The sequence below is a fragment of the Mobula birostris genome, chromosome 1 (genome assembly GCF_030028105.1).
Source record: "Mobula birostris isolate sMobBir1 chromosome 1, sMobBir1.hap1, whole genome shotgun sequence".
Lineage (NCBI taxonomy): Eukaryota > Metazoa > Chordata > Chondrichthyes > Myliobatiformes > Myliobatidae > Mobula > Mobula birostris.
In genome coordinates this window covers 154,644,532-154,670,460 of record NC_092370.1, presented here as the reverse complement: position 1 = coordinate 154,670,460, position 25,929 = coordinate 154,644,532, and the positions used below count along the sequence as shown (strand labels likewise).

Below are 25,929 nucleotides of genomic sequence, written 5' to 3'. Positions count from 1 at the left end.
CTGGACAGTGTGGATGAGTTGTAACTGGTCTGGGCAGTGTGGATGAACTGTAACTGGTCTGGACAGTGTGGATGAACTGTAACTGGTCTGGGCAGTGTGGATGAGGTGTAACTGGTCTGGGACAGTGTGAATGAGTTGTAACTGGTCTGGACAGTGTGGATGAACTGTAACTGGTCTGGACAGTGTGGATGAGGTGTAGCTGGTCTGGGCAGTGTGGATGAGTTGTAACTGGTCTGGGCAGTGTGGATGAACTGTAACTGGTCTGGGCAGTGTGGATGAGGTGTAACTGGTCTGGGCAGTGTGGATGAGGTGTAACTGGTCTGGGCAGTGTGGATGAACTGTAACTGGTCTGGGCAGTGTGGATGAGGTGTAACTGGTCTGGGCAGTGTGGATGAACTGTAACTGGTCTGGGCAGTGTGGATGAGGTGTAATTGGTCTGGGCAGTGTGGATGAGGTGTAAGTGGTCTGGACAGTGTGGATGAGGTGTAACTGGTCTGGGCAGCATGGATGAGGTGTAACCGGTCTGGGCAGTGTGGATGAGGTGTAACTGGTCTGGACAGTGTAGATGAGTTGTAATTGGTCTGGGCAGTGTGGATGAGTTGTAACTGGTCTGGACAGTGTGGATGAGTTGTAACTGGTCTGGACAGTGTGGATGAACTGTAACTGGTCTGGACAGTGTGGATGAGTTGTAACTGGTCTGGACAGTGTGGATGAGGTGTAACTGGTCTGGGGCAGTATGGATGAGGTGTAACTTGTCTGGACAGTGTGAATGAGTTGTAACTGGTCTGGGCAGTGTGGATGAGTTGTAACTGGTCTGGACAGTGTGGATGAACTGTAATTGGTCTGGACAGTGTGGATGAGTTGTAACTGGTCTGGGGCAGTGTGGATGAGGTGTAGCTGGTCTGGGCAGTGTGGATGAGCTGTAACTGGTCTCGGCAGTGTGGATGAGGTGTACCTGTCCTTTCCCTGTGATACGCTACCAGCATGATCATGGGGAAAGGAATGGAACCTGAGACCACTATATTGCATCGCACCCACACTGCACAGGCAGCAAGAACTGCAAATCTGCTGCTGCTTGATGCTCATTAACTCCCTGCAAGAGAGAGACACCTCATGAGGCAGTATTAAGAGAATTTGGTTAAAATGGAGACTGTACAGTATTACCATCCGCTACCTGCTGGCATTAAATATGTAAAAGGCTAGAGTTTCTGGGCTCCTACTCTGCACCTTACCTTACAACTAAAGCAGTAACGACTACAGGTAAGCTTTGTCCAGAGCTGGTCCTTACCCTTCCGTCAAGTGTCAGCAGAATAGAGTCACTCTTGATGTCCCTGTGGATCACACCCTGGGAGTGTAGGAAAGCCAGTGCCTTCAAGATTGACAGGCAAACAGTGGCGATCTGCTGCTCATCCATCCTGCACCAGCAAATTAATACAGAAAAGTTACTGAACAGTGAGAGAGGGAATGTGACGGGTTCGCAGTGTCAGCGCTAGATAGAGAGATCTACATGGGACAGTGAGCCTGGAGTGAAAACAGAAGGTCAGACAGTATCTGTGAAGAGAGGTACACAGTTAATGTTTCAGACTGATGACTTCTCATCGGAGTCAGAGTGAGAGGACTGTAGTAACACTCTTGGATGAACAAGGTGATTAGGTTACAGTGTGAGACCAGAACCTAACCAGTGTGAGACCAGTACCTAACCAGTGTGAGACCAGTACCTAACAAGTGTGAGACCGGTACCTAACCAGTGTGAGACCGGTACTAACTAGTGTCAGGGTTGCAGTGATGTCTGTAGGGGAGAGTGCACCTGGGTCAGAGATATAGTTGTGTCATCCAGTTACATAGATGTTCAATATATTTGTGTTGACATGAGTAAACATCATAATCCTACAGACCTGGCCCTTAATTACTGGAAACTCTATACTTCACCCCAGTAATTTCATCTTGATAAATTTAAACATCTGCAAAACCACTTCTTAACCAAGAAAACAGACTGGATTTTTCTTACAACACACATAAAAGTTGCTGGTGAACGCAGCAGGCCAGGCAGCATCTCTAGGAAGAGGTGCAGTCGACGTTTCAGGCCGAGACCCTTCGTCAGGACTAACTGAAGGAAGAGTGAGTAAGGGATTTGAAAGTTGGAGGGGGAGGGGGAGATCCAAAATGATAGGAGAAGACAGGAGGGGGAGGGATGGAGCCAAGAGCTGGACAGGTGATAGGCAAAAGGGATACGAGAGGATCATGGGACTCCTCTCGCGGATACCTCCTCTTATTTACCTCTCGATCGTGACCCCACTAAGGAGCACCAGGCCATTGTCTCCCACACCATCACCGACTTTATCCACTCAGGGGATCTCCCATCCACTGCTACCAACCTTATAGTTCCCACACCTCGTACTTCCCGTTTCTACCTCCTACCCAAGATCCACAAACCTGCCTGTCCTGGCCGACCTATTGTCTCAGCTTGCTCCTGCCCCACCGAACTCGTTTCTGCATACCTGGGCACGGTTTTATCCCCCTTTGTTCAATTCCTTCCTACCTATATTCGTGACACTTCCCACGCTCTTAAACTTTTCAATGATTTTAAGTTCCCTGGCCCCCACCGCTTTATTTTCACCATGGATGTCCAGTCCCTATATACTTCCATCCCCCATCAGGAAAGTCTCAAAGCTCTATGCTTCTTTTTGGATTCCAGACCTAATCAGTTCCCCTCTACCACCACTCTGCTCCGTCTAGCGGAATTAGTCCTTACTCTTAATAATTTCTCCTTTGGCTCCTCCCACTTCCTCCAAACTAAAGGTGTAGCTATGGGCACCCGTATGGGTCCTAGCTATGCCTGCCTTTTTGTTGGCTTTGTGGAACAATCTATGTTCCGTGTCTATTCTGGTATCTGTCCCCCACTTTTCCTTCACTACATCGACGACTGCATTGGCGCTGCTTCCTGCACGCATGCAGAGCTCATTGACTTTATTAACTTTGCCTCCAACTTTCACCCTGCCCTCAAGTTTACCTGGTCCATTTCCGACACCTCCCTCCCCTTTCTAGATCTTTCTGTCTCTGTCTCTGGAGACAGCTTATCCACTGATGTCTACTATAAGCCTACTGACTCTCACAGCTATCTGGACTATTCCTCTTCTCACCCTGTCTCTTGCAAAAACGCCATCCCCTTCTCGCAATTCCTCCGTCTCCGCCGCATCTGCTCTCAGGATGAGGTTTTTCATTCTAGGACGAGGGAGATGTCTTCCTTTTTTGAAGAAAGGGGCTTCCCTTCCTCCACTATCAACTCTGCTCTTAAACGCATCTCCCCCATTTCACATACAGCTGCTCTCACTCCATCCTCCCGCCACCCCACTAGGAATAGGGTTCCCCTGGTCCTCACCTACCACCCCACCAGCCTCCCGGTCCAACATATTATTCTCCGTAACTTCCGCCACCTCCAACAGGATCCCACCACTAAGCACATCTTTCCCTCTCCCCCTCTCTCTGCATGCCACAGGGATCGCTCCCTACGCGACTCCCTTGTCCATTCGTCCCCCCTATCCCTCCCTACTGATCTCCGTCCTGGCACTTATCCGTGTAAGCGGAACAAGTGCTACACATGCCCTTACACTTCCTCCCTTACCACCATTCAGGGCCCCAAACAGTCCTTCCAGGTGAGGCAACACTTCACCTGTGAGTCGGCTGGGGTGATATACTGCGTCCGGTGCTCCCGATGTGGCCTTTTATATATTGGCGAGACCCGACGCAGACTGGGAGAGCGCTTTGCTGAACACCTGCGCTCTGTCCGCCAGAGAAAGCAGGATCTCCCAGTGGCCACACATTTTAATTCCACATCCCATTCCCATTATGACATGTCTATCCACGGCCTCCTCTGCTGTGAAGATGGGGCCACACTCAGGTTGGAGGAAAAACACCTTGTATTCCGTCTGGGTAGCCTCCGGTCTGATGGCATGAACATTGACTTCTCCGGCTTCCACTGGTGCCCCGCCTCCCCCTCGTACCCCATCTGTTATTTATTTATATACACACATTCTTTCTCTCTCTCTCCTTTTTCTCCCTCTGTCCCTTTGACTATACCCCTTGCCCATCCTCTGGGTCCCCCCCCCCCTTGTCTTTCTTCCCGGACCTCCTGTCCCATGTTCCTCTCATATCACTTTTGCCAATCACCTGTCCAGCTCTTGGCTCCATCCCTCCCCTTTCTGTCTTCTCCTATCATTTTGGATCTCCCCCTCCCCCTCCCACTTTCAAATCCCTTACTAACTCTTCCTTCAGTTAGTCCTGACGAAGGGTCTCGGCCTGAAACGTCGACTATACCTCTTCCTAGAGATGCTGCCTGGCCTGCTGCGTTCACCAGCAACTTTTATGTGTGTTGCTTGAATTTCCAGCATCTGCAGAATTCCTGTTGTTTGGATTTTTCTTAGTTTTTATAGTATTTGCATTACGTCATTGTAGTCTGCACCCTAACCACTGGGAATGACATGGTGGAAAAGCATTAGCTGTAATGATAGGGTTGACTTTTTGTGCTATTGTAAGGGTGGAAAGTGGAGGTGAGCAACAGCCTTGTTCAGGTACTGATAACTTAGGGACACAGAGGTAATTATAGAAATGTCTAGAAGGCAAAGAAGTGCTGGCAGAATAACATGCTCAGCTGCTGAGGATGCAACATTTCTGGAGCACAGCAGCAGCTCAAGCCACAGCAAGCAAATTGTGCATGTCAGCCCTGGCAATCATTCATAGTACTGTATCTTTACATTCTCTATTGAATAAAGACAGGGTTGAAAGAAACCAGGAGGGATTTCAGTTTCTAAGAAGTCAGAGGTTCTCAGTTCCTGAATATCGAGCTGCCAGTCGCATCTGCATTTTAGTTATGTATTTAGAGCCGGGTTCCCAATCTTTTTAACGCTGTGGACCAACACTATTAAGCAAGGAGTTTGTGAACCCCAGGTTGGGAACCCCTGATCTGGAGGAACTGTGAAGAATTGGCCCTTCCGGCCCTTCAGGCCACGCCTCCAGCACACCTCCCCACCCTCCCCCCCCCGATTTAACACTAGACAATTTTCAATGACCAATTAACCTAGTAACTGGTACGTCTTTGGATAAATCAGAACAACAAGAGAAAACCCACGCATTCCACAGCGGGGGGACATACAAACTCCTCAGAGGGGACCCCAGGATTGAATTCCGAACTCTGACTGAACCCGAGCTATAATAGCATTGCACTAACTGCTATGCTACGGTGCCATTCTTAGTTTCCAATTAATTTATAAAGATTACTCATCAACTTGCTCTCTCTCTCTCTCAACTCATCAGCTTAAATTGCATTAGAAAACTATCAATAGTCCAAAACTCTCAGTTCTGTGGAATATAGTGAAGCATTCAAAACCATACAATATTGCCATTATGATCACTTACAGGTTTTTATGTTCATCAGTATAAAATGGTATATCCAATCATGTTTACTGAAAGCCTAGTACTGCAATCCAATTGCTTTTGTCCCTGTCCATTTGAGCTCAAGCTTTCAGGTGCCTTAGGATCCCAATGCCAATCAACTTTCCAGCTCTTGGCTCCATCCCTCCCACTCCTGTCTTCTCCTATCATTTTGGATCTCCCCCTCCCCCTCCCACTTTCAAATCTCTTACTAACTCTTCCTTCAGTTAGTCCTGACGAAGGGTCTCGGCCCGAAACGTCGACTGTACCTCTTCCTAGAGATGCTGCCTGGCCTGCTGTGTTCACCAGCAACTTTGATGTGAGTTGCTTAATCCATCTGCTCCTCTGCATCACACAAAGTGTGGTTATTTCATTTGCACTTATAAATACCAAAATTAATCCCCTCAGGCAGAAATAGCTAATACAAGGGAGAATAATTGTAAGGTGATTTGAGGAAAATATAAGGTGGGAGATGTCAGAGGAGAGTTTTGTACACAGAGGGTGGAAGGTTCATGGAGCGCCCTGTTGGGAGTGGTGATAGAGGCAGATACATTAGAAACAGTTAAAAAACTCTTAGGTAGGCTCATGGATGATGGAAAATGGAGGGATATTTAGGAGGGATGGGTTGGATTGATCTTAGAGTTGGTTAAGAGGCCAGCACAACACTGTGGGCGAGAGAGCCTGTACTCTGCTGTGGTGTTCCATGTCCTATAATACAGGAACAGACTCTGGCTGCTTGTTCAGCACTTGGATTAATGAACTGATCCAGCTATTGAGTTAAATGCGCAAGCACTTCCTTATATTATTTCGGAAGACCAAACCGGTTTTATTAAAGGTCGTTACTCTTTTTATAACATTCACACACTGTTAAACATTGTTTATACTTCCTCACAAAACGATCCTGAGTGTGTCATTTCCTTAGATGCTGAAAAAGCCTTTGACAGAGTTGAATGACCTTACTTATTTAAGGTGCTTGAAATGTTTAATTTCAGCCCGAAATTCATATCCTGGATCAAATTGGTATATCACTCTCCTGTGGCCTCAGTTCATACTAACTCTTTAAGCTCACCTTTTTTCCCTCTTTTTCGAGATACCAGACAAGGTTGTCCTCTTAGTCCTTTATTATTTGATATTGCATTAGAACCTCTTGCAATTGCCATTCGAGAATCTCCAAATATTATTGGGATAACTCGAGGTTTAAAGTCCCATAAAGTATTACTCTATGCTGATGACTTACTTTTATATATTTCTAATCCTCAAAAATCTATCCCTGCTGCTTTAGATTTATTAGCACAATTTAGTCTTTTTTCAGGTTATGTTAAATCTCGGTAAGAGTGAACTTTTTCCGATTAATAAGCAAGTTCCCTTATATCAGAATCTTCCGTTTAAATTGGTTAATAATAATTTTTCATATCTTGGGATTAAAATTACCTGTAAATATAAAGATTTATTTAAAACTAATTTCCTACCCTTAATCGATCACATCACTCAACTCTCATTTAAATGGTCTCCATTTTATTTAACTTTGATTGGTCGTATTAATGCTGTTAAGATGTTTATTCTTCCAAAATTTTTATATGTATTTCAGGCACTACCGATTTTTGTTCCCAAATCCTTTTTTGATAAAGTTGACTCTAAATTTTCTTCATTTATTTGGCAAAATAAAAACCCGAGATTGGGTAAAATACATCTACGGAAAGCTAAGAGAGCTGGAGGTTTCACGTTACCTAACTTTAGATTCTATTATTGGGCAATTAATATTCGACATATGAAATTTTGGTTACTTGATCAAGATACACTATCCATTCCTAAATGGGTAGTATTGGAATTACAATCTGCTCAAGGTTATGCATTTGGCTCCATTTTAGGTTCTTCTCTTCCTTTTGATTTGAAACGCTGTAAACTGGTTTGTAACCTAAAAGGTAAATATACCTTACATATTTGGTTTCAATTCTGAAAATTTTTCGATCTTAATCAATTTGGGCTTGCGATTCCTATTTTAGGTAACATATTCTTCCCTCCCTCTTCCATGGACCGTGCCTTTCAAATTTGGAAGACTAATGGTACTTCATGGTTTTTGGATTTATTTTTAGATGGTTCCCTTATGTCTTTTGAGCAATTATCTAACAAATATAACTTACCAAGAATACGTTTTTTAGATATCTCCAAGTTAGAAATTTCCTAAGTACTATACTCTCTTCCTTTCGGACACTACCTCCTACATATATTTTAGACACTATAATTAACCTTAATCCATGTCAGAAAGGTGTAACGGCTATTATTTATAATACTATTATGAAACTTAGGAAAGCTCCATTTGATAAGATTAGGTCAGATTGGGAAAAGGAATTGGGTCTTATTATTCCGGTGGATGACTGGGCGCATATTTTACAACTAGTTAATACTTCCTCCATCTGTCCTAAACACTCCCTAATTCAATTTAAAGTTGTCCATAGAGCACATATGTCTAAAGATAAATTAGCTCGTTTTTATTCTCATATTAACCCTTTGTGTGACAGATGTCATGGGGAGATGGCTTCCTTAACTCATATGTTTTGGGCCTGTCCTTCTTTGGAAATTTTTTGGAAAGATATTTTTAATATTATTTCAAAGGTATTGAATATAGATATTTCTCCCCATCCTATTACTGCTATCTTTGGATTACCTAAAATTTCCAGTAATCTTTCCCCTTCAGCCCGTAGATTGATTGCATTTCTTACTTTAATGGCGAAAAGATGTATTTTACAACATTGGAAGGAGATTAATGCTCCAACTGCATTCTTTTGGTTTTCCCAGACGATACTATGTTTAAATCTGGAGAAAATTAGAAGTAATCTTTATGATTCTTCAGTTAAATTTGAACAGACTTGGAGATCTTTTATTCAACATTTTCATTTAATGTAAATTTTTTTCTTTCTCTGGCCATATCTACATTCCCTTCTTGCTTTTTAACTGTTTTTAATGGAGGTCGGGTTTGAGGACGTGATTGTTTTAAGTTGTTTAACTCTACTTGATACCTAGTTAGCCCATTGCTTTGCCTTGCTTTTTAGTTTACTTGTACCGTGGGTTTTTTTTTGGGTTTTCTTTGGGTTTTCTTTGGATTTTTTTTTCCTTTTCCTTATTGACATGTTTGAAAATTAGTATACTATTATATTACCTGGTTATTTTATATCTAAACTGCACTGTACTAACTTTTTTTGTGTATTAATATCTCTTGTAAAGTTATATTGCAACTGTGTATCAGTGCCTATATGGTTTACCTTTTGTGTACTAATTCAATAAAAAGATTTAAAAAGAAAGAAAGAAAAGTTAAATGCACAGACTTGGAAATAACAAACAGTAGCACTAAGCTTACAGTGAAGAGGTGAACCTGTCCTTAAAGGTCAGCTAATCACTGTCAGAGGAGGACGTGGAGGGAGGGGCACTGCCTGTTGGGTGTGGAGTCGGAGAGGATAGAAAGGAGCTTTGTTCTGTGCTCACACAACAGGTAAAATTTAAACCTGGACACAACGGCAGAAACATGATGGATGCAAATTCAAAAGGGAACTGAATAAATCTGTGGTTAAAACATTGAAATATAAGGATAATATGGCCCGAAGTGATTTGGATTTGATGCGACCAGCAGAAGGCAGCATGAGACAATGCTGTTTTGTACAGTGGTTCTTTACACCCTGCTCATACACTGGAGGAGGCAGATTCAATCACTGTTTTCAGCTGTTTGGGATCAGTACAAGCGGGTAAAAAGAAAGTACATTGTCCTCTGAGAAAGCCAGCAAGGCCTCAAAGGGCCAAATGGCCTCCTTCAGTACTGTTACTATTCTCTGAGTCAATGCACTCTTCGCCCAGGGCACCTGCTGCAAAAATGCCCACAGAGATCAGAGTCAGGAGTGGATCGGTCAGAACCAGGCAGTAAAAAGTTTGTCTATGGCCTGTAGTAAGATATTTTTAATTTGACTGACAGATAGGGAGATGAGCAGTTATAGTGTTATAGAGTCCACAGCATAGAAACAATCTAATCTGTGCTGAACTATTATTCTACCTAATACCATCAACCCACACCTGGACCATTGCGCTCCATACTATTCCCATCAATGTTCTTACCCAAACTTCTCTTAAATGTTGAAATTGAATCCACCCTCTGAGGGAAGAAATTCTCCCTCAGTCTCCCTTTAAGTATTTCACCTTTCACCCGTAACCTATGACCTCTAATTCTAGTCTCACCCAGCCTCAGTGGAAAAAGCCTGTTTGCATTAACCCTATCTATACCTCGCATAGCTTTGTATACCTCTGTCAAATCTCCCCTCATTGTCCTACACTACAGGGAATTAAAGACTTAACCTCTTCAACCTTACTCTAGAACTCAGGTCCTCAAGTCCTGGCAACACCTTGTAAATTTTCTCCACACTATTTCAACCTTATTGGTATCTTTCCTATAGGCAAATGACCAGAACTACACACAATACTCCAAATTTGGAACAGGCTCCTTGAAGTCTTTCTTCACGACTATGACTAATTTATCTCAGCCTTACTTTTCTTAGGATGGCTATTGTTTGGAGATCGGAGTCAATCCTAAGAAGTTTCCTGTGACCAAAGTTCTCCAACTCCCTATTGCCTCTACCACAGATGGTTGGCACAATCTGCTAGCAAGACACACACACACACACAATTTGTTTGGTCAAGTTTGGTTTCTGTTTAAACATTGCAATTTTGGGTCACAAGTGGTTAAGACTACTGTCTGTGTTAGACACATTAAAACATAGATAAAAAATTACAGCAAAGAAACTGGTCCTTTGATCAATGATTTTATGCCTAACTAATCTTAATCCTTTCTATCGTATTTGCCTCCACTTCACTACTACCTCTGACTCTGCATCGTCGGCACCTATCATTCTATGTAAAAAACCTGCCGCACACATCTCCTTTGAATTTACTCCCTCTCACCTTAAATGCATTCCCTCCGGTATTATACATTTTGATCCTAGGAGAAAGGTGCCAGCTGTCTATCTATGGCCTCTCATAATCTTACAAACTTCTACCAGCTTCCCCTTACCTCCACTGCTGCAGAGTAAACAACCCACATCTGTTCAGTCTCTCCTTATAGCTCATGTTTTTCACACAGTCTTCATTACAAATAAAACTAGAGCAGCAGTTAGAGCACTGTTGCTCATGTGTTCTCTACCATCCAATAAGATCACAGCTGATTTGACTGTAACTTCAACTCTCTGTTCCATCTACCCCTCTTGCTCAACAATTTGGACCATTTCCACAAACCTTTGAGAACAGTCTCAAAGCCTCACTGCCCTCTGAGGTAAAAAAAAAATTCCCACTCTGCATTAAAGTAACAGCCCATTAATTGTACAGGAAGGAGTGTCAGTACCTCCAGTTGAACTCTGTCTTCTTGTGTGTTTCCCCCTAGCTGTCAGTCTGTAGTTTTGTATTGCCACGTGCTCCTGTCCCCGCTCCTGCTCTACTCTGGCCCCTGTATTACTTAGTACTCCATCTCTCATCCATTTCTCATTATTACCTGTTTTGCTGCCACTTGTGTCTCATTGTTCTCCACCTATCATCTGCCTCTCTGTTTATTGCTCAGTTTTTTTTCAGTCCTGTGTTTTCACCTGTTTGTTGCCAGATTGTGCCAGTGAATTTTCCTGAGCCTTTCCATCATTTGTATCTGTATTCTGTCCACCTGAATATCGACTCTGCCTGTTTCCCAATTCCGGTTTTTGGATTTCTCTAGATGTTTTGATCTCTGCCTGAACTTTGACACCAACTTTGTTTGCACCTCGGAATTTGTTATTCAATTACTATCACTGTGTGTACAGTACTGGGTCTGCAATTGGATCCCTGCTCTAGTGTCCTGACAAGGAGATAGAGAGCTTAGTGACATAATGTAATGACAACAATCTTTCCTTCAATGTCAAGAAAACAAAAGAGCTGGTCATCAGCTTCAGGAAGGGGAACAGTGCACATGCTCCTGTCTACGTCAATGGTACTGAGCTTGAGAGCTTCAGGTTCCTAGGTGTGAACATCACTAATAGCCTGTCCTACATTGATGTCATGGCAAAGAAAGTATACCAATGCCTTTACTTCCTCAGGATGCTAAAGAAATTAGGCATATCTCTGTCCACTCTTGCCTTTTTATTGATGCACCATAGAAAACATTTGTTTGGATGTATAATGGTATAACATGACCATAGGAAAATGCAGAGACTTGTGGACCCAGCTCAACCCATTACAGTAACCGCCCTTCTCTCTGTGAACACAACAAACTCTGCAGATGCTGGAAACCCACAGCAACACACAAAATGCTGCTGGAACTCTCCTCTGTTGTCTCTGTCTAGACTTCTCACTTCCTCAGTAAATCAGCCAGCATAATCAAAGGCCCCCATCCACCCTGGACATTCTCCTCCCTTCCCCACATTCTATTGGAAAGAAGTAACAATTCACGGGTTCATAACCACTAAGAACTGGGTGATACTAATAATAATTTTTTTAAAGTGCAGAAATGTCTGGCTACATTGGAAAAATAGATGCTTTCAATTGCACAATGGATAACTAACTGATGTATACTGAGCAAATTTAACAGTATTTTGAAGTAAATGATATAGCCAATGAGAAACGAATACCAGTTTTGCTGAGTGTAATAGGAAGAAGTGCATACTGTTTGCTTAGAAGTTTGACAGCTTCAACCAAACCAGCTGTGGTCAAAATGGTTAAAACTAGTGTATGATGGGATACTTGACCATTCTGGAACAGCTGGGCTTAAGACTGCTGATGCATGTCGAGAATAACCTTGGATGATAAGCACAGTACCAGGAACTCCAATTAATAAGATACTAGGCCCTTGAACCAGGAGGGAGGATGCGTCAGGGGGTAAATTATGGGCCCCGATAACAGGGAACAAAGAGGACTGTTAGACTCGCGCTGAGAGAATAATTGACATGTCTTTTAAGTGATTGATATTGTACTGACCGTGGGATGCCAAACAAAGTTATGTGAAGTTGTTTGTCTTGCTGTATAACCTAGAATTCAAGAGTTCTGGTGGCGGTGGAGACTGCTGCAGACTCTCCATGATATCATGTTAATAAACTCTAAAAATGAAACTCGAAGTCACTCTGGTGTTCTTAGTTAGTGTTTTCATGAAACCGGCCGAAAAGAGCTTTGCCGACATCATGAAAGGTTAAGTGGGCAATGCCAGTGGTCCCAGTAGCCATGAAGAATGGATCTCTCAATACCTGTGGTGATTTTAAGGTCACCATCAAACCAGCTCCGAAAGTAGGTCAATATCCTCTGCCCAGAATAGAGGATATCTTTACAATACCTTTCTAGATGAAAACACTTCAGCATAGCGGACCTAACCACATACAGATGGAGATAGAAGAAGAGTCCAAAGTGTTTCTCACCATGAACACTCACAAAGGGCTTTATTGATATCATACTTGTTTCTGGAGTAGAATCCGCATCTGCGCTCTGGCAGAGATCTATGGACCAGGAGCTGCAAGGCTGCCCAAGCTCTCAGTGATCCCTGGATGAAATCATTGTTACCAGTAAGGATGAACAACATCTCAAAAATGTTAAAATATTAAAGAATTATGATTCAGAGTACAATGCAACAAGTGTGAATTTTTTAAACCAAACATCACTTGCTGTGGTCATACCATTGGCACACAAGAATTACAAAACTGTGCTGAGAAAATTCAAGCAGTGGTGAATGCCCCAAGAACAAAAGACTTTTCACAGTTGCAGTCCTTTTTAGGATTTGTCAATTACTATAACATGTTCCTGCCAAACTTGGCTGCTGTGCTCCATGCCTTGAACTCATTACTACAGATCGTGGACAAAGCAGTGTGACGTGGCTTTCCAAAAGGTAATGAAAATGGTGATGTACTCACACATTATGACCCACATTGGCCAGTGAAGCTTGCCTGTGATGCTTCACTTTCTGGTATGGATGCAGTGATGTGACATGTTATGAGTGATGGAAGTGAACACCCCATAGCCTTTGCATCATATTCCCTTATCACTGCAAAGAAAAATTATGCACAGATTGACAGAGAGGCCTTGAGTATGTTTTAGAGCGTAAAACGTATCATCCAGTACTCGTATAAGAGAGGTTTACCCTCATTACTGACTGTCAATCACTGGTGTCCATTTTCAATCCACGGAAGGGTCTTCCACTAACAGCGGCGGCACAGGTGCAGAGATGGGCTCTGTTTCTTGGAAGACACAATTACAAGGTCGAATTCAAGAGAACAGCTAATCATGGAAATGCAGATGGAGTGTTCTGTTTACCCTTGGAAAGGGAAACTCTTGAAAGATTTACAAAAAAGGATACTCCTCTTTACATATTCTCCCTAATGCAAACCAAAAGTCTTCCTATTACGGCAGAAGTGATCCAAAGGGAAACCAGAAAAGGCCTCGCGCTGTCTCAGGCTTACATGGCAACTCAAAATGGCTGGAATGTGCATCAGAAATTCCAGTTCCCCCATTTTTACCAGCATTGGGATAAACCTGCCCTTGATGAAGGTTGCTTATGTGGGGATTGAGAGTTGTTGTACCATCCAAGCTGAGGGCTAAAGTGATGGAGAAGCTACATGCCAGTTATCTAAGCATGGTCAAAATGGAAGTGTTGGCCCAAAGCTTTGTCTGGTGGCCTGGGAGGGATCAGGAGATTGAGCAGCTTGCCATGCACTGTGCAGGATCCCAACACACTCAGAAGAGAGTTGTCCTAAACTGTCAGAACCACTTTCTGTAGTCCCAGAGTCAACTCCTACAACCTCCACAGAGGAAGCCCCAGAACCTGAGATTGTTTCACAGCCACAAGTCTCACCTGCCAGGCAGAGTGACTCCCTTGTCAGGAAAGGCATTATCCCACAAGAGCAAGAAATCCTCCACATTCCATATCAAGTTGGACTTTATAGCTAAATAGGGAGGAGTGTTATGTATTTAACATTTCAGTGATATTTGAGTAACATTGTAAATATATTGTTTGAGCATGCTTTGGTGTTTACATAATGCATTGTGGGTTATATGCTCGAAGAACATAAGTGGCATACGCCATTACGCCACCATTTCATAAGTGCGCTTATCACTTATGGTAAAAACGAATTCTACACACATATCCTTGGCTCTGTGGTTTCCTTTCAATTAGTTTTATGTTTCAGAGTTACAAAGCATAACAACAATATACCTTGTTATGGCCATGCACCTTATCATTGACCTGCACTGCACCTTTTCCATATCTTTTACATTTTATTCTGCCTTGTTATTGTTTTACCATATTCTAGCTCATGCTCTGTGTAATGATTTGATATATATAAACTGTATGCAAGACAAGCTCTTCACTGTATCTAAGTACATGTCACAATAATAAAACAGTAAACTAATACCAATACCAATATAATTGTAAACCATAATTACTGGTTCTAGATTCCTCCACAAGGGAAAATAATCTCTGTACATGACTGACAAAACACCTCTCCCATTTCATTCAGAAGATGAATTGTTTGGGATTACCTGGTCTGTAAGATGATGGTGCAGAATTACCTGGTCTGTAAAATGATGGTGCGGGATTACTGGATTTGTAAAATGATGGTGCGGGATTACTGGATTTGTAAAATGATGGTGCGGAATTACCTGGTCTGTAAAATGATGGTGCGGAATTACCTGGTCTGTAAAATGATGGTGTGGGGTTACCTGGTCTGTAAAATGATGGTGTGGGATTACCTGGTCTGTAAAATGATGGTGGGAGATTACCTGGTTTGAAAGATGATGGTGCAGGATTACTTGTTTTGTAAAATGATGGTGCAGGATTACCTGGACTGTAGGATGAATGTGGGGGATTACCTCGTCTGTAGGATGATGGTGGGGGAATTACTTGGTCTGTAAAATGATGGTGGGGGATTACCTGGTCTGTAAGATGATGGTGTGGAATTACCTGGTCTGTAAAATGATGGTGTGGGATTACCTGGTCTGTAAAATGATGGTGTGGGATTACCTGGTCTGTAAAACGATGGTGTGGAATTACCTGGTCTGTAGGATGATGGTGTGGAATTACCTGGTCTTTAAGATGATGGTGGGGGATTACCCAGTCTGTAAAATGATGGTGGGGGATTACCTGGTCTTTAAGATGATGGTGGGGGATTACCTGGTCTGTAAAATGATGGTGGGGGATTACCTGGTCTGTAAAATGATGGTGTGGGATTACCTGGTCTGTAAAATGATGTCGGTGAGGGCTCCACCCTGCAGTAGCTCCATCACAACCCACAGCTGGTCACCCACCAGATGGCTGCTGTACATCTCCACAATGTGCTCGTGCTGATAGTCCTTCATAATCACCACCTGACAAAGCAAGACACACAGCTGCCTCACTGACTCTATCCAGGGAGGATGACTGTACCCTGAAATGATTACTAGTCCTCTAGCACTGCACAAACTCCCAGATCCCCAACTCATCGTATGCCAAAATGTACATACTCCCTGAAACATACAAATCCTCCCACCCCTGACCCCTGAATCCCATTGATTCATCCATCATAGACCCTCTACCAGCCAACGTTCTGCTGTGACCCCTGAACTTACTTGACCTATCATTGACCCTTAAACTCTCTGAATCTCCCCTCATGACCCCTGACTCCATTGACACTATCAACACTGAGCTCTGAACCCACTGACCCTCCTTCAGTGACTCCTGAACCGAATGTCCTTCCCCTCGGTGAACCCTGAACCCAGCAGCTGCTGGACTCATTGAATTTTACCTCAGTGACCCCTGAACCGACCAAACCTCCCCTCAGGACCCCTGAACCCACTGACCCTCCCTCAGTGGAAGCAGTCCCATCCTCACCTCATTGAACAGGAGCTCCCGTCGCTGCTGCATCCGCAGGTCCATCATCTTCACCGCCACTCTGCGGCCCGTTTGCTTCTCTATGGCTGCGCACACAATGCATGTGGACCCTTCGCCAATTTTACTGAAGGACTCCAGGTGCTTCCTGGGATCAGTCTGGTCAACCACAGTTGCTATGGCGGCCTTGAACTGCTCATGGGTAACTCTGCCAGCTCCCGTGGCTGGAGGATGTTCTCGGAGAGTGGGGCTGTTCTGAGGTGAGCAGTGTGTGTGTGAGCCACTCCCCCTTAGGCTCACCTGCCCCTGGGATACGCTCTCCCTCATCTGGTGAGAGCCTCGACTTGGTGCTGAAACAGTTCCAGGATTCTTCGTTCTGCTCCCCTTCTTTACGGATTCCCCCGGACTTCCAGCACTGGTCAGGATTACTCCTCCATTGCTCCTGGGCTGGTTGCTTGCCTTTCACAGAAGAGACAATGTCAGGACACTCAGCTCCACTCCGAAGGCAAATAACACCCACCAGATGACCTGGAAAAAGCCTCCAACCCGATCAGTGTTCCAGCAGCTCCATTCCTTAGCAAGGACCACACTATGAATGTGAATGTCAGCAAACCACCCACCGGTACTGTGCCATTCATTCACCCCAAGCACATCCACAGCAGTGCTACACCTTCACAACCACTCCTTCACAACCTCATTTTCACAACTTAATCTTCACACATTCACAACCTCACCTTCACAACTGCACTTTCACAACAATGCCTTAACAACCTCACCTTCACAAACTCACCTTCACAAACTCAACTTCACAACTCACCTTCACAACCACTCCTTCACAACCAAAACTTCACAGCCTCTCCTTCACAGCCTCTCCTTCACAACCTCATCTTCACAGCCTCTCCTTCACACATATGTATTCACAACTACAACTTCACAACTTCATCTTCACAACCTCTCCTTCACAACTTCATCTTCACAGCCTCTCCTTCACAACCAAAACTTCACAGCCTCTCCTTCACAGTTACAACTTCACAACCTCATCTTCACAGCTTCTCCTTCACAGTTACAACTTCACAACCTCATCTTCACAGCCTCTCCTTCACAGTTACAACTTCACAACCTCATCTTCACAGCCTCTCCTTCACACATACGTATTCACAACTACAACTTCACAACTTCATCTTCACAGCCTCTCCTTCACAGTTACAACTTCACAACCTCATCTTCACAGCCTCCCCTTCACAGTTACAACTTCACAACCTCATCTTCACAGCCTCTCTTTCACAACCAAAACTTCACAGCCTCTCCTTCACAGTTACAACTTCACAACCTCATCTTCACAGCTTCTCCTTCACAGTTACAACTTCACAACCTCATCTTCACAGCCTCTCCTTCACAGTTACAACTTCACAACCTCATCTTCACAGCCTCTCCTTCACACATACGTATTCACAACTACAACTTCACAACTTCATCTTCACAGCCTCTCCTTCACAGTTACAACTTCACAACCTCATCTTCACAGCCGCCCCTTCACAGTTACAACTTCACAACCTCATCTTCACAGCCTCTCTTTCACAACGACTCCTTCACAACCTCATCTTCACAGCCTCTCCTTCACACATATGTATTCACAACTACAACTTCACAACCACCTTCACACATTCACAACCTCACCTTCGCAACTGCACTTTCACAACAATGCCTTAACAACCTCACCTTCACAAACTCACCTTCACAAACTCAACTTCACAACTCACCTTCACAACTCACCTTCACAATTCACCTTCACAAACACACCTTCACAATCACACCTTCATAACTGCACATTCACAAATATACCTTCACAACTACATCTTCACAACTACACCTTCACAACAACACCTTCACAAATATGCCTGCAGAACTATGGCTTCAGCCTACTTATTTCCAGGTTTGCACCCATCTATTTCTGCAGACCCCTGCCCTCTTCACTGCCTCTTATGGCAGCTATTGTCCTTGCACTGATCCTCCTTGGCAGCTCACATCAGACTCTGCAGGTGCATGAGCTCCCTTGGGATGCTGGATTTGCTACTGTAACCTTGTGTACTCGGTGCATCATTATCTGCCAGTATATCTTGTCTGCTTAGGATACAGAATCCATCATTGAATCTGCTACAGCCTTCAAATTCATTCCACAAACAAACCTGTGACAACTTCATCTTCCCCTCACTAGCTTTGGTCTGTAGCCAGAGCATAGTTTGCTAACCTGTGTAATTAAAGTGCATTTTTATTACTATGCTTGATTCAAGTCCACTATTTTTCCCCTTAATACATTTTCTTTCTCCTGGATACACCTCTCCTTCTTGCCTTTATCAAGCTTCTTCTCATTTCTCTCCTGAATACCTAGGCTCTATTAAGCATTCTCCAGCCCTACAGTGCTTCTCAACCCTACCACTCTGGCTGAGGTCTTAGGCTCATCTCCCTCTTAGATGAGCTAACTGCTTCATCATTCTCAAGATCCCATTCAACATCCGTTGTTGTCACTTCAAAGCTAGCATACCTAACTGCCTTGTCCTCCTCTTATGTCAATCTTCTCTGCCAGTGCTGTCCCCACGTTAATCTTTCCAACCACTTTCCAATCGCACACATTCTGGTGATATATACCACTGAATGTCTACTTCCACCTCTCCAGGCAGTTCTTCATTGTGAATGAAGTTCTTAACGGTCCCAACTTGCTTGAGTTTTAGCATCAATATTGTGGCTAATTGGGTGATGGGGTGAAGATACGTCTCTACCAAGGAAAATGTAAGGTGCTCCTTCCTTCCACCAGCCTACTGGCCACTCTTGGGCAAGGTGTAGCACCTGATCAGCCCCCACCGATCAGAGTCCCGTAAAGCCCTGGGAACAGGTGGGGGATGGCCATATGAGCAGCAGGTGCATATCACAAGTCCTGGTATTGCGACCACTGACGACAGGCAGAGAGTATTAATAACGGCTAGGGCCACCCGTCTTGTAAAGATACTGACCAGAAGAAGGCAATGGCAAACCACTTCAGTAGAAAATTTTGCCAAGAACAACCATGGTCATGGAAAGACCATGATTGCCCACGTCATACAACGCGGCACAAATTGTGGCTAAAGAGTGTAGAGATGTCACCTACCCCTTTATAGAATGTCTCCTCTTTTGCCTCAACCTTCCTCCATATGTCCCACTCAAAATCTGGGTTAATAGCTGCCACTGGCACCTTGGTTTTGATACATGACTCTCCAGCAGGCTATCTAACTTCCTCCATCCCTCAACTTATCCTCATTTCAAACAACATTGCAAATATTATGATAAATTTCTATCACGTAACCAGCCCACTGAGTGCCCTATATTTTCTCCTATTTGTCCACCATCCCTCTCTTATCGAGTTACACTCATCAGGTTCCCTCATCTGCAGCCATTTGATGCCTCCTAGCCTCTTTCACTATTTTCATTCTCACCTGATGCCACCAGCCAATCAATCAACCCTCACCTGATGCCACTGGCCAATCAATCCATTCTCACCTGATGCCACTGGCCAATCAATCAACCCTCACCTGATGCCACTGGCCAATCAATCCATTCTCACCTGATGCCACCAGCCAATCAATCAACCCTCACCTGATGCCACCAGCCAATCAATCAACTCTCACCTGATGCCACCGGCCAATCAATTCATCCTCACCTGATGCCACCAGCCAATCAGTCAACCCTCACCTGATGCCACCAGCCAATCAATCCATCCTCACCTGATGCCACCAGCCAATCAATCCATCCTCACCTGATGCCACCGTCCAATCAATCCATCCATTCTCACCTGATGCCACCAGCTAATCAATCAATCCACCCTCACCTGATGCCACCAGCCAATCAATCTACCCTCACCTGATGCCACCAGCCAATCAACCCACCCTCACCTGATGCCACCAGCCAATCAATCAATCCATTCTCACTTGATGCCACCAGCCAATCAATCCACCCTCAGCTGATGCCACCGGCCAATCAATCAACCCTCACCTGATGCCACCGGCCAATCAATCCATTCATTCTCACCTGATGCTACCAGCCAATCAATTCATCTTCACCTGATGCCACCGGCCAATCAATCCACCCTCACCAGATGCCACCAGCCAATCAATCAATCCACCCTCACCTGATGCCACCAGCCAATCAATCCATCCTCACCAGATGCCACTGGCCAATCAATCCATCCTCACCTGATGCCACCGGCCAATCAATCCACCCTCACCTGATGCCACCGGCCAATCAACCCACCCTCATCTGATGCCACCGGCCAATCAATCAACCCTCACCTGATGCTACCAACCAATCAACCCACCCTCACCTGATGCCACCAGCCAATCAATCAACCCTCACCTGATGCCACTGGCCAATCAATCCATCTATTCTCACCTGAATCCGTGTACCAGTTGCCAGATTCTGCCTTACCTCATCCTCACACCTCTTTACAGTCTCAGTCAGGGCCACGGGAAGAAGGCAGGAGAATGGGGGTTTAAAAACTAATGCAGCCATGTTTGAATGGCAGAGCTGACTTAATGGGCAAAATGACCTAATTCTGCTCCTATATCTTATGATCTTTTGCTCGTTCCTTCCAGTCCCTAAAGCAGTTATGATCCTTGATTTCCTCACTTGCAGACCCCAATCAGTCTGGATTAGCAACAAAATCGCCTGAACCATCTCCAACAGCTCAAGTGCACCACATGGCTATGCGCCTAGCTCCCTGCTCTACTCACTTCATATTTAGGACTGTGAGGTTAAACATAGCTGCAATGTTATAGTTAAGTGGACAGCTTCACTCTACTTCACTTGACCCGTCACTGAAATGTTCCCACAACCTATGGACTCACTTTCAAAGACTTCATCTCATGTTCTTGACATTTATTGCCTATTTATTTATTATTATTATTTATTTATTTTTGTGTTTACACAGTTTGTTGTCTTTTTCACACTGGTTGAACACCCAAGTTGGTGCAGTCTTTCATTGATTCTATTATGGTGACTATTCTATTATGGAGTTATTGAGTGTGCCTGCAAGAAAATGAATCTCAGGGTTGTATATGGTGACACATATGTACATTGAACTTTTGAAATGGTTTCCCATCCCAAGCACCATCCTGTCTGCCCACTACGCTGGACCCCCATCAATTTGCCTATCGCACCAACAGGTCAACAGAGGACGCCATCTCCACAGCACTTCACTCTGCCCTGACCCACCTGGACAGCCCCAACTCTTACGTCAGAATGCTGTTCATTGACTTTAGCTCAGCATTCAATACAGTGATCCCCTCCAAGCTGATCACCAAACTTCGCCAGCTTCGTATCAGCTCATCCCTCTGCAATTGAACCTTGGACTTTCTGACTAACAGACCCCAATCGTTAAGTTAGACAACCTCCCCTCCTCCACTCTCACCCTGAACACTGGTGTGCCTCAAGGCTGTGTGCTGAACCTTCTTCCGTACTCCCTTTTCACCTATGACTGCGTTCCTGTACATGGATCTAACTCCATAATCAAGTTCGCAGACGACACCACGGTGGTTGGCCTGATCAGAGGGGATGACGAGACGGCCTACAGGGACGAGGTCCAGCACCTGACCACGTGGTGTGCCAACAACAACTTGGCCCTTAACACCCAGAAGACCGAGGAGATCATTGTGGACTTCAGGCATGCTAGGAGCCACACTCACATCCCCATCTACATCAACAGAGCTGTAGTGGAGCATGTATCAAGCTTCAAATTCCTTGGTGTCCACATTTCCGAGGATCTCACCTGGTCCCTGAACTCCTCCATCCTGATCAAAAAGGTGCAACAGCACCTTTATTTCCTGCAGAGCATCAAGAAAGCTCACCTCTGTCTCAGGATACTGACGGACCTTTACCACTGTACCATTGAGAGCATACTCACTAACTGCATCTCAGTGTGCTATGGCAATTGCCCCATATCAGACCGCAAAGCACTCCAGCGTGTGGTGAAAACTGCCCAGCGGATTATCGGCACCCAATTGCCCACCATTGAGAACATCTACCATAAATGCTGCCCGGGCAGGGCAAAAAGCATTATCAAGGATGCATCTCACCTTAACCATGGACTTTTTACTCTCCTCCCATCCGGTAGGCGCTACAGGATCCTCCACCCCTGCACCAGCAGGCACAGGAAGAGCTTCTTCCCTGCTGAACCTCACATCACAGCACTAAGCAGTATTGCACCCATATTGTACTGTCTCAGTACTTTTATATTTGTGTGCTGTAGCACTTACTTTTTATTTGCAGTTATTTTGTAAATAACACTATTCTTTGCATTTCTGGTCAGGTGCTAACTGCATTTCATTGGCTTTGTATCTGTACTCAGCACAATGGCAATAAAGTTGAATCTAATCTAATCTAATCTAAATCTGCTGAAGTCTATCAGCATTTTGATGAAACCACACTCAGGTTGGAGGAACAACACCTTATATTCCGTCTGGGTAGCCTCCAACCTGATGGCATGAACATTGACGTCTCAAACTTCCGCTAATGACCCACCTCCCCTTCGTACCCCATCTGTTATTTATTTATATACACACATTCTTTTTCTCTCTCTCCTTTTTCTCCCTCTGTCCCTCTCACTATACCCCTTGCCCATCCTCTGGGTTTTCCCCCCCTCTCCCTTTTCTTTCTCCCCGGACCTCCTGTCCCATGATGCTCTCATATCCTCTTTGCCAATCACCTGTCCAGCTCTTGGCTCCATCCCTCCCCCTCCTGTCTTCTCCTATGATTTTGGATCTCCCCCTCCCCCTTCCACTTTCAAATCTCTTACTAGCTCTTCCTTCAGTTAGTCCTGACGAAGGGTATCGGCCCGAAACTTCGACTGTATCTCTTCCTAGAGATGCTGCCTGGCCTACTGCGTTCACCAGCAACCTTGATGTGTGTTGCTTGAATTTCCAGCATCTGCAGAATTCCTCGTGTCAGCATTTTGTCTGCCTGATTTCCATGGGGAAGAATTCCAAGCACTAAAGCCATTGTTTTGGCACATTCAAACCAATGCGAACGCTGCTCAAAGATTCCCCCACCCCATCTACAACTTTGCTTTCCCTTCCACAAAGATGCTGTTGCCTCCCTTTTTCATATCTAAGATCCATCCAATCAGATTTCTGTCTCTGGAACACCACTGAAGTTGTCTTGCATCCTTTGTACTTGCAACTGCATAAAACTAACCATCCTTATCCTTTGAATGCTGATTATACCATCCTCCTGCAACATCCCTCCAACACTCAGCTGGTGAACACATTATCTGGAATAGTAACATCTGAAGAGACATCCAGGTCAACCTTCCCGTCAACTCTCCCAAACATTCAGTCATATTATCTCTCGAACAAAGTTTTGGATGAACAACAATTTGTTCCCTCGTTGTCAATTCTGTGCCAAACCCTGGCCATGACCTTAGTGTGCTGACCAATTCCCAGCCTAAATATTCCATTCAATATGTGATTGTAAATGTTTGAACAACCAATCCCATTTCTAGTCCAGCCCCGTCTTCTTCTACCACCTCTACAACCCTTTTTCCCTCTCACCACTGTCCACTCTCACTTTTCTCCATGGCCTAACTCACTCCTTGCCCTGCACTGGCTTCCAATCAGCTGGCACTTTAAGCTTAAAATGATTTATCATTGTGCTCACCAGCTTTGCCCCACCCTGTCTCTGCAGCCTCCTCCAGCCTTGCAACCCTCTCACATTCCTTTGCATTGCTTTAATTCCTATCTCCTGTGCAAATTTTATTCCCCACCCCAATATCAAAAATGACAGCAAACCTCAGAACTTCCTTCCTAAACCTTAACCTGTGCCTCTCTCCCCTTTTTATTCATTTCATAAAGTTCATCACCTTATTGAAAGTTTGCCAGACTCTGTTTTAATATCACTGGCATATAGAATGCTGGGAAACTTGTTGTTTTGCAGCAGCACAGCAACTCTGAATTAGAATAAGAATTCAGAGAATAATAGCATAATAGAATAATAGCAACTCTGAATTAGAATAAGAAGTATATATTTTAAAATGTTTATTAAATACTGTAAGTACCCATCATTTTAAGCTTTACAAAATCATGAGGGGTATAGACAAGGTGAACAGTCACAGACTTTTTCCCAAGTTAGAGGAGTCTAAAACTAGAATGCACAAGTTTAAGGTAAGAGGAAGAAGTTTTAAAGGGGGGCTGAGAGGCAAGTTTTTCCACACAGATGGCTAGGGGTATGTGGATTGAGTTGCCAGCGGACACAGGTACAATTACAACATCTAATTGGACAGGGACATGGTTTGGGGGATATAGGTCAAACACATGCACATGGGATTAGATCAGACAGACACTTAGTCAGCATGGATGAGTTGCTCGGGAGGTTGTATGACTCCATAACCTACAGTACTGTGCAAAAGCCCTAGGCACATGTATATACTGTAGCTAGGGGGGCCTAAGACTTTTGCATAATACTGCACTTGTCAACGTAGAGCAGAGCACGAGTTTGTAAATCTAGCAGGAGCAAAGGATGCTGGGAATGGCGAGGATGGAGTGCCATGGGAGGGGTGTGGGACAGGTGGCAGAGAAGGAGTGCCAGGGGCGGGGGATGGTATAGATACAGACACACGCAGCCCTGAGACACCAGGCAATGTCATATGATTCCAAACATTTGATGTATTAATCATTACAGAATGTCTTTCTGTGCTTTCCATTCTGTTCCCTCTCCTTTCCCCTTTTCCCAACCATGATTCCCCTCTCCCTGACTCCTTCCCACTCTCAGTGCACAATAGAGACTTTTGCGCAGTACTGTACCAAATTAAATTCCTTTGCTTAGTACTAACATCCTTGTGACTACATTGTCAAGAAATGCCTTGACGTATTTCCTGCATTAGATGTGCTGCAACAGCATCCTGTTGCCAACACGTACGTCACTTCCTGCAGCAACTTGTCCCTCCGTTGCCCTGATCATTTCCTGTTTCCGCATTTCAGCTTCAAGCATCATCGACTTGCCTACATTCTCTTCAGTTTTTCTAGGCTAGGTTATTTCCCTACTCATCTCAGAGAAATGTAACAAATACATAAAAAATGGGCAAAGATGGATCGAGCAAACAGCGACTAGGAGTATATCTCTCTGAGATATATTTTTCTAGTCACTGCCTCCTACATACATCTTTAACCATTTTTAATGTATTTGTTACATTTCATGCCACAGAGTATAATTCCCTGCATTTAACTTAATCTATCATTCATTACCGACTTGACAAACCTATCCCCTCTGGCAGAATTCTACAAGTTGCCACACCCTCTTCATTTGGCAATAATTGCAAATGTGGCCAACCCCACATTAGCCAGCATCTCTGAAGGTTGAAGGTATTTTGCACTCTGCAGCAATTGGTTACAGCTGAAGAGCCTGTCCAACAGCTCATACAAACATCCACCACCTGATCCCATGGCTTCACGTGACCCTGATTGGGGGGCTAAGCAAGTGCTACACCTTGTCCAAGGGTGACCTTGCAGGCTAGTAGAGGGAAGCAGCACCTTACACCTCCTTTGGTAGAGACGTATCTCCACCCTGCCAATTACAATGTTTAAAAGCTGTTTGGAAAGGCATGTGGATAGAAAAGTAGAAGGATACTTGAGCAAATGGAATTA

General features: G+C 44.4%; 1 protein-coding gene across 2 annotated transcripts in view; it reads right to left on the bottom strand.

The window, feature by feature from the left end:
* The window catches only part of LOC140207178 (serine/threonine-protein kinase PAK 4-like), a 59,083-nt gene that overhangs the window by 24,583 nt on the left and 8,571 nt on the right, over positions 1 to 25,929 (bottom strand). For both annotated transcript variants that reach the window (XM_072275653.1, XM_072275567.1), the window contains exons 4-6: positions 16,271 to 16,726; positions 15,635 to 15,768; positions 1,289 to 1,415 (exon numbers count right to left, since the gene is read on the bottom strand). In XM_072275653.1, the coding sequence (XP_072131754.1) occupies positions 1,289 to 1,415; positions 15,635 to 15,768; positions 16,271 to 16,726 (717 nt within the window). The remainder of the gene's footprint in view (positions 1 to 1,288; positions 1,416 to 15,634; positions 15,769 to 16,270; positions 16,727 to 25,929) is intronic.